This window comes from Capra hircus, chromosome 29 (assembly GCF_001704415.2).
Source record: "Capra hircus breed San Clemente chromosome 29, ASM170441v1, whole genome shotgun sequence".
Taxonomy (NCBI): domain Eukaryota; kingdom Metazoa; phylum Chordata; class Mammalia; order Artiodactyla; family Bovidae; genus Capra; species Capra hircus.
The window spans coordinates 5,030,942-5,040,724 of NC_030836.1; the positions used below are offsets into that span (position 1 = coordinate 5,030,942).

Here is a 9,783-nt window from a genome sequence, read left to right on the forward strand (position 1 = left end):
AACTCCTTTTCCTATTTGGAACCAGTCTATTGTTCCATGTCGAGTTCTAACTGTTGTTTCCTGACCTGCATACAGATTTCTCAAGAGGCAGGTCAAGTGGTCTGGTATTCCCATCTCTTTCAGAATTTTCCATAGTTTATTGTAATCCACACAGTCAAAGGCTTTGACATAATCAATAAAGCAGAAAGAGATGTTTTTATGGAACTCACTTGCTTTTCTGAATGATTCAGCGGATGTTGGCAATTTGATCTCTGGTTCCTCTGCCTTTGCTAAAACCAGCATGAACATCTGGAAGCTCAGGGTTCACACATTACTGAAGCCTGACTTGGAGAATTTTGAGCATTACTTATTAGCGTGGGAGATGAGTGCAATTGTGCGGTAGTTTAAGCATTCTTTGGCATTGCCTTTCTTTGGGACTGGAATGAAAACTGACCTTTTCCAGTCCTGTGGCCACTGCTGTGTTTTCCAAATGTGCTGGCATATTGAGTGCAGCACTTTCACAGCATCATCTTTTAGGATTTGAAACAGCTCAACTGGAATTCCATCACCTCCACTAGCTTGGTTCATAGTGATACTTCCTAAGGCCCACTTGACTTCACATTCCAGGATGTCTGGCTCTAGGTGAGTGATCACACCATCGTGATTATCTGAGGCTTTTGTCTATATGAATTCTTCAATTCACGTGTTTCTTCACTGATTTACCTAACACTTCTGTGTTCTGTTCTGAGTACTGCACAGAGAGTGGGAATGTAACAATATGAAATAAGATAAGAACTGTCTATACTGTCACAGAAATTTCCCTCAAGCAGTAAAAATATCTACTACCTTGAGAAAAGTTTGCCAAACAGTGTGATATGATGGTATATGCTAGAGTGAGTAACTGGTACTGGGCATTGGTTCCTTTTGGAGGTCATGCATATGTGCTGAAATGAGATAGTCCTGGTTTTACAATTTTGTATAGTTCTAAAAACCATTGATTATGTAGTTTAAAGGTAGTGATCTTTATGGTACATAAACTTTAGTTTCATATAATGCTTATTTTAAAAAGAAAAGTAATTGACTATATTCTATGAAATAGTCCATAATAAATGTTTATTAAAAATTTAATTAACAGATGTATACATACAACACGTTTATGCCATTTTATAAACATACAACCACTATGTTACATTAAATAACAATGTGCTGCTGGACACAGTCAGGTATCCTGTGGCCTCATAGGAAGTGAAGGGCAGCAATATCCCCAGAGAAGAAGCTCCAATAAATGGCCAGAGAAATGGACAATTCATGGAGATTTAAGGCAAAGGAAAGGTATCATAGGGGAGGAGAAGGCAGAAGGAAGGGAAGTATATATGAGGGAACTTCTGAAAACATCATAGAAGCTCACAGTTCCATTGTCATAATCCAAAAACACTCCAATCCTACCCAGAGGCCTTTTCACAAACTGAACTAAGGGTGGGGAGGTGTTGGACAGAATATACTGACTGTTCATCTTTGTAGAACACAGAAAAAATGCTTCATCAGCACTAATATTGATACTGGTATCACTTGTGAAGATGCTTTTACAGACCCCCAGAACACAGCTGGAGGACTGTGCCACGTCCAGCTCCCAGTAATGCCTCCCTGAGGTGAAGGCCCGAGTTCCCCAGGACACAACACATGCCCCACCCCAGGGCTGTCTCGACGCTCTGGGGTGGTCATCCTCAAACAGCACACTTGCATCATTGAGGATCGCGTGGTGAACGGTCATTGTCTGACTCAGAACATTATTCACTGCAGAAAGAGTAAAAATTGTGTCAGCCAGTCGAATTTTCATGTCTCTGAGAAGCAGAGGCTCTCTACACAATAAGCTTTTTAGTTTTCCTCCTTCAAGGAAATCAAAACAAAGACAGCAAAGGGAATTAGAGTGCCTCTTCTCTGAAGAGTAAAAGTATTACTATCTCTGTGGCATAGAGAAGTACATCAAATCAAAGAGAATTTTTTAAAAAGACATGTATCATGAACTGGGTGAAGTCTGACTTATGTCAATCTCTTCATAGTTTATTTTAAGACTCACCAAAAAACATTTATTCTTATATTAGAAAACTTTTCCTGTGTCCTTTGTACTTAATACAATGGAAACTGAAGATGACACTTTGCTATCACATGGACAATTATGGGGGTATAATCTCTACCTATTACATTTTTAAAGGTCAAAAGAGTTGATAGAAATCCATCTCTGAATAGTTTGGAATCTTCAAAAAAGCTGTTTTGACTAACAGTGTTCATGCATCCCTTGCCTTAAAGTTGTTGTGAGATTGAGAGCATTACAATTTTTCTGCCAAAGGCCATTTCAGTTTTTTTGTCATTTATTCCTAATTTTAGAAATAATAAATATGCTTTGGGCAATGTGTAATAAATGCAGCTATAATGAAGTGAAATTGAAAGTGTTAGTCCTTCAGTCCTGTTTGACTCTTTGCGACCCTGTAGACTGTATGTAGCCAGCCAGGCACCTCTGTCCTTGGAATTGTCCAGGCAAGAATACTGGATTGGATTTCCATTCCCTTCTCCAAGGATCTTCCTGACCCAGGTCTCAAATCTGGGTCTCCTGCATAGTAGCAGACACTTTATCATCTGAGCCACCAGGGAAGCCCATACAGTGAATTAAAAGCAGCAATGATGGATTTAAGCTCCAGAGTGAATTAAACTGAGTAAACAACATATTGATGGTCACTCACAGAACTGAATATTCAGCCTCTTTATAATCACAGTAACAACCTGGTTGCTCTCCTTTTGCTCATCCTATGTCATCCGATATATCTGGTTTTGCATTTTCAGGAAATTACAGGCGGCAAACATGAGACTTGGTGTTGATAATCTGACTATAGAGGCAACAAAAGAGTCTGAAATGCAGTACTTGGATGCAGTCTCAGAAATGACAGAATGATCTGTTCATTTCCAAGGCGAACCATTCAATGTCACAGTAATCCAAGTCTATGTCTCAACCAGTAATGCTGCAGAAAATGAAGTTGAATGGTTCTATGAAGACCTACAAGACCTTCTAGAACTAACACCACAAAAAGATGTCCTTTTCATTATAGGGGACTGGAATGCCAAAATAGGAAGTCAAGGAATACCCAGAGTAACAGGCAAATGTGCCCTTGGAGTACAGAATGAAGCAGGCAAAGGCTAATAGAGTTTTCCCAAGAGAAAGCACTGGTCATAGCAAACATCCTCTACCAACAACACATGAGAAAATTCTATACATGGATCACCCGATGGTCAATACCGAAATCAGGTTGATTATATTCTTTGCAGCCAATGATGGAGAAGCTTGATACAGTCAGCAAAAACAAGACTGGGAGCTGAATGTGGCTCAGACATTGAACTCCTTTTTGCCAAATTCAGATTTAAATTGAAGAAAGTAGGGGAAACCACTAGACTGTTCAAGTATGACCTAAATCAAATCCCTTATGATTATACACTGGAAGTGACAAATAGATTCAGGGGATTAGATCTGATAGAGAGAATGCCTGAAGAACTATGGACAGAGGTTCATGACGTTGTACAGGAGGCTGTGATCAAGACAATCCCCAAGGGAAAAAAAATGCTAAAGATATATGGTTGTCTGAGGAGGCTTTATAAATAATGGTAAAAAGAACAGTACCTAAAGGCAGAGGAGAAAAGGATAGATATACCCATTTGAATGTAGAGTTCCAAAGAATAGCAAGGAGAGATAAGAAAGCCTTCCTCAGTGATCAATGCAACGAAATAGAGGAAAACAACAGAATGGGAAAGACTAGAGATCCCTTCAAGAAAATTAGAGATACCAAGGGAACATTTCATGCAAAGATGGGCTTGATAAAGGACAGAAATAGTATGGACATAACAAAAGCAGAAGATATTAAGAAGAGGATGCAAGAACACACAGAACTATACAAAAAAAAAGATCTTCCTGATGCAGATAACCACGATGCTGTGATCACTCACCTAGAGCCAGATATCATGGAATGCAACGTCAAGTGGGCCTTAGGAAGCATCACTACAAACAAACAAAGTTAGTGGAGGTGATCGACTTCCAGTTGAGCTTCCAGTTCCTAAAAGATGATGCTGTGAAAGTGCTGCACTCAATATGCCAGCAAATTTGGAAAACTCAGCAGTGTCCACAGGACTGGAAAAGGGCAGTTTTCATTCCAATCCCAAAGAAAAGCAATGCCAAAGAATGTTCAAACTACCACACAACTGCACTCATCTCACACGCTAGTAAATTAATGCTCAAAATTCTCCAAGCCAGGCTTCAACAGTATGTGAACCCTGAACTTCCAGATGTTTAAGCTGCATTTAGAAAAACCAGAACCACCAGAGATCAAATTACCAACATCTGCTGGATCATTAAAAAAAGAAGACAGTTCCAGAAAAAACATCTATTTCTGCTTCATTGACTACATCAAAGCCTTTGATTGTGTGGATCACAATAAACTGCAGACAATTCTTCAAGAGATGGAAATACCAGACCACCTGACCTGCCTCCTGAGATATCAGTATGCAGGTCAAGAAGCATCAGTTAGAACTGGACATGGAACAACAGACTGGTTCCAGATCCAGAAAGGCATAAGTCCAGGCTGCATATTACCCTGCTTATCTAACTTAAATTCAGAGTACATCATGAGAAATGCTGGACTGGATGAAGCACAAGCTCAAATTAAGACTGTTGGGAGAAATATAAATAACCTCATATATGCACATGACACCACAGTTATGGCAGAAAGTGAAGAAGAACTAACGAGCCTCTTGCTGAAAGTGAAAGAAGATCATGAAAAAGTTGGCTTAAAACTCAAGATTTAGAAAACTAAGACCATGGCATCTGATCCCATCACTTCATGTCAAATAGATGGGAAAACAATGAAAACAGAGATAGGCTATTTGGGGGGAGTGGTCCAAAATCACTCTAGATGGTGACTTCAGCCATGGAATTAAAAGATGCTTTCTCCTTGGAAGAAAAGTTATGACCAATCTAGACAGCATTTTAAAAAGCAGAGCCATTACTTTGCCAACAAAGATCCATCTAGTCAAAGCTATGTTTTCTCCAGTAGTCATGTATGGATGTGAGACTTGGACTATAAAGAAAGCTAAGTGCCAAAGAACTAATGCTTTTGAACTGTGGTGTTGGAGAAGACTCTTGAGAGTCCCTTGGACAGCAAGGAGATCCAACCAGTCCATCCTAGAGGAAATCAGTCCTGAATATTCATTGGAAGGACTGGTGCTAAGGCTGAAACTACAATCCTTTTGCACCTTATGCGATGAACTCACTCATTTGAAAAGACCCTGATGCTGGGAAAAACTGAAGGTGGGAGGAGAAGCGAATGACAGAATGAGATGGTTGAGTGGCATCAGTGGCTCAATGAACATGAATTTGAGTAAACTTTGGAAGCTGCTGATGGACAGGGAAGCCTGGTGTGCTGCAGTCCATGGGATAGCAAAGAGTCAGACAAGAATGAGGGACTGAACTGAACTGATAGAGGTAGAAAGTCACAGAGCTAGAAAACAACTTCAGGAACTTATGCACCAACTTCATATCCAAAAAAGAACAAAGAATTACAACAAATATGAAGGAAGGACTGTTCCCAAGAAGCTCTAACGAAACGTAGTGCTGTTCAACAAAAGGCTGACTCTTACCTCTGAAGTTTTTCAGTATGTGTAGGAATCCAGAGACAGGCCAAGAAGGGAGCTCTGGGTTCACAGGCTGAGGCTTCTGCATCTGTGCCAAGTCGGTCCTGTAACAAAGGACATGGGTTCCATGTCAAGACCAATGGCTAATCACGTGAGCATCGCAAACAATCCCTCGCTAAGTTTTATTGTAGTCAGACTGGAGAGAATGGGTGGAGTGAGTGGAACAAAGCCCATAATGTCAGCAGGTTTTCAGATATAGTTGATTTCAGTCAAGTGAAAAGGAAATGACGGAGACCAAGGGTCAGGAACCCAAATTCTTTTGAAATAAAATAGAAAATAGCCAAAAAGACAATGTTGGTAATCCATATGCTAGGGTTCTGTACCTGTGGATTCACACATGGATTCAATCTGTACATTCTGGGCTATTTATTTGCTTATTTATTCCTTTATTTTATAATTTATTCCTTTTATTTCATAATTCATCAGAGCTACTATTCTAACTTTATTTCATATATGGTGTATATCAGTCAATCTCAAATTCCCAGTGTAAATTTCTTGCCCCTTTCCCTTTGTTCTGAGTGGAAAAAATTCACAAAACATTCCAGAAACGTTCAAAAATGTAAAAATTGAAAATGCCATATACCAGGGAATGACTTATGTAGCATTTACTTTACACTGTATATGTCAGTTGTAAACTTGTCTAGAGATGACAAAGTGTACTGGAGCATGCGTATTAGTTATCTGAAGACACTATGACATTATGTATGAAGGATCCTGTATACTGGGATTTAGATATGAGGGAGGACCTGAAATCAGTCCCCAGGTCCCAAGCAAGAACTGTGGGCCCACTTCAAAAAGACAAAAATGTTTCAGAAATCAAAAATCATTAGTGTATACTCACATTTCCAGCACATTTTCCAAGCCCTGCAAAGGGAAAAAAAAAAAAAAAAGATCATGTTAATCATTAGAGCTCTGTCCTTTTCCATCCGCTTTCCTATTCCTCTTTCATAATAAGACATGGTTTTCTAATTCTCTTCTAAGTAACAGTCAGAAGCAATAGACCCTAACCTAAAACATGATAGGATTTCTCAGGTCACATTAAGGAAGGAAATGGGGTAGGAAGGGTCTGCACAATGCTGCAGCAACATCTGGGTTTCCAGTGTCAGTCTCTGCCCAGTGCTGTCTTCAGGAAGTGATCTCACCATTTACAGTAATGATTAAAGTAAATCAGACAATTGCATAAAAAGAATTATAGATTGCTATAAATTGATACCAGTTCTAAATGTCTTGCTTGTATGAAAAGAAGAACCTCGGTGTGTTCAGGAAGTGTGGACAGCAGAGTGTGGCAAGGGTCTGGGGGATGTATACTGAGTTTACTCCAAGAAAATTAACTTTCCCCTGGTCATGAATCTTGCTAATTGTGTTATCATTTGTCTGGATAGGTAATATTTCAGTGTCACAGCAGCTCCTCTAGAAGAGCATTTCTCTCTCTGAGGACGGCCCCTCCTTTCTCACCTGGAGCAGCTCTATGTCTGGCTTGTGGCACATCTCGGTCAGCTCTCTGTACATTTCTTTCAGACTTTCTCTTTGTTGAGTCATTCTGAACACACTCTCCTTGAGTTGTTCACAAATCTCCTTGGCTTCTTGCTCCAAGGCCTCCAGATGCAGTTGCTCCTCTTCCCGGAGCAACAGAAGCATCCTCTGATATTCAAGCTTAATCATCGCCTTCCTGAAGGCCACATAGTTCTGCAGAGATAGTGGATCCAAAGCATTACTTATGTTCACATCCAAAAGAAAACTTCAAATATCATTTCCTTAGTGTCATCAAGGAAGTTCCTGACAAACTGCCACATACATCAAAGAGTCATGAATATTTTCTGGTCCTCGTTGCCCATGCTTTCTCTGAACTCCTAATCTCTTTCCCTGTTTGAAATCAAGTCACCTGAGGGAACCCAGGCTGTCTCCCAAGGAGGATTCTTCCAGGTTCTCACTCCATCAATTATTTCCTCTCCAACCTGAGTCTTGTTTTTCTCTTGTTCCTTTCTCTGATTCTTCTAGATATTCTTTCATGAAGTAAACCTCATTTTGAATATATGTTTGTTTTTGTGTTTTTGTTTTTTTCCCCTGCATGCTGACTCTCTTCAGTCGTGCACAACTCTTTGTGATCTTGTGGACTGTAGCTTGCCAGGTTCCTCTGTCCAAGGGATTCTCCAGGCAGGAATACTGGGGTGGGCTGCTATTTCCTCCTCCAGGGCATCTTCCCAACCCAGGGATGCGTTCCATGTCTGTTGTGGCTCCTGCACTGAAGGCTGATTCTTTACCCCTGAGCCATCATTTTCCCTCTAGGGATGTCTCTCGTCCTCCCTTCTCCTTCACCATCACAGTTAGTGCAATGTGTCTTATACCCCATGTCTGAAAAGGCTTATTTCAATCTTCAAAACGTGGCCTTGGAATACATTTCAAGGCTTCGTCTTCCAATATACTAAAATTCTTTGAATTAGCATATATTAGCCTGTTCTAATTGCAATTACTGATCAGTCATTTGAAACCATTCTTTCAGGGAAGAGACCAGTAGCCTTTCACGGGAACTTACATTGATGTAAAAAACTAAGGTAAATTATATCAATATTTCTACAAATAAATAGGAACGTTTTTATTCTTACTTCAAAGGACTGAGTTGTCTTAGCTTCCTGATTCAGACTGCTTTGTATTTCTTCTCTCATTTTCCATAAAGAACTCATTCTCTTCAGGAGTTTCTCCTGCAAAATACCCATGGGATTTAGTGACACAGAAGATGACACTGTAACTTCAATCCCCTTATTCATGAACAAAGGCATTATTCTAAGCAAGGCACAGAAATCTTGACTTAGGAGGCTGTCATCAGACTTTTCCACATTAATTTAATTTGATGCCAATATTTGAATATCTAGGAATAGAACCATATACTAGAGAACTGGAGACACTTTACAGATAATGGAATCCAGTTCCCAAGATACTGAGACTCAGACTCTAATAGTCCAAGTAAGAAAGCCTCAAGCTCCCATCAGAAGCCTGTGCCCTGGTGCCACTCACTCCGGGATGCTGCATTTCCACACGTGTGGACAATTGGGCAACAACATTGAAAGGACACATTATATGTGAGGATCCACATTCAGAACTCCCACCTCCACTATCTCCACCCCCATCACCATCATCATATCCTCATCCTCCTCTCTGACTTAGGAGCCTCTAGATCCCAAACTTCTCTAGAGGCATCACCTACCCGGGACTCCTCAGCAGCCCTGGGTATTGGACTGTGGCTGTGAGCTGCATGCTCAGGGCGTTCAGAGCAGGGCCCACAGAGCAGGGTCTGGTCAGCCTCACAGAAGAGGCCTTTGGCTTCCTGGTGTGTCACGCAGATCTGCTCCTCTGAGCTGTGGTCGTGGTCAGCTCTGGCCTGTCTGGCAAGGGAAGCCAGCCTCTTGAGGGCAATGTTGGTTTGGAAATCGGGCCTCTCTGATAGTCCCCTGCACTCAGGGCAACTCCTTGGAGTCTGGCCTTCTTCCCAGCAAAGGCTCAGACAGGGACGGCAGAAGCTGTGCCCACAGTCTATGGTGACGGGGTCCAGGAAGCAGTTCATGCAGATGGAGCAGGTGAGTTCCCTCTGGAAGACCTGCAGTGTGTCTGAATCCATGTTTCTGAAAATTAAAGAAGAAATAAAAGAAGGTAAGAGAAAAAGTTTTTCTTCTGCCCTCGTCAGGAAAAATAAGTCCTTTGGACAAAGTCCCGTCTTGAATTCTAATTTCCCTATTTACTTACTTCCCTAGAACAAACCTAGAAACGGTGACTCTATACACCTTGGATTTGAATTATTATAAAAAAGATGAAATACAATAAAGGAGTCCTTAGCAACTTTTGCTTAAAATAAACCAGGATTTCAATCATACTAATATTATTAATACATGGAAAAACTTAAAGATTAGTGTGAGTATGCTCAGTCCTGTCTGACTCGCTGCTACACCATGGGTTGTAGCCCACCATGCTCGTCTGCCCTTGGGATTTCCTAGGCGGGAATCCTGGAAAGGGTTGCCTTTCCCTTCTCCAAGGGATCTTCCCAACTGAGCAGCTGAACCCGTATTTCCTGCATCTTCTGCA

General features: G+C 40.9%; 1 protein-coding gene across 1 annotated transcript; it reads right to left on the minus strand.

The window, feature by feature from the left end:
* Positions 1,286 to 9,322, minus strand: LOC102182032 (tripartite motif-containing protein 64). The gene is made up of 5 exons (XM_005701912.2): positions 8,912 to 9,322; positions 8,313 to 8,408; positions 7,148 to 7,395; positions 5,656 to 5,753; positions 1,286 to 1,773 (listed from the first exon to the last, which is right to left on the minus strand). Exons 1-5 carry the CDS (start codon positions 9,320 to 9,322, stop codon positions 1,286 to 1,288), a joined length of 1,341 nt encoding a protein of 446 aa, XP_005701969.2.

Coding starts and splice junctions, on each gene's coding strand:
- LOC102182032 (XM_005701912.2), bottom strand. CDS start 9,322: ATGGATTCAGACACACTGCAGGTCTTCCAGAGGGAACTCACCTGCTCC. Junction 8,409..8,911: donor GGGCTGCTGAGGAGTCCCGG/GTAGGTGATGCC, acceptor GGTATTTTGCAG/GAGAAACTCCTGAAGAGAAT. Junction 7,396..8,312: donor AGACAACTCAGTCCTTTGAA/GTAAGAATAAAA, acceptor CTATCTCTGCAG/AACTATGTGGCCTTCAGGAA.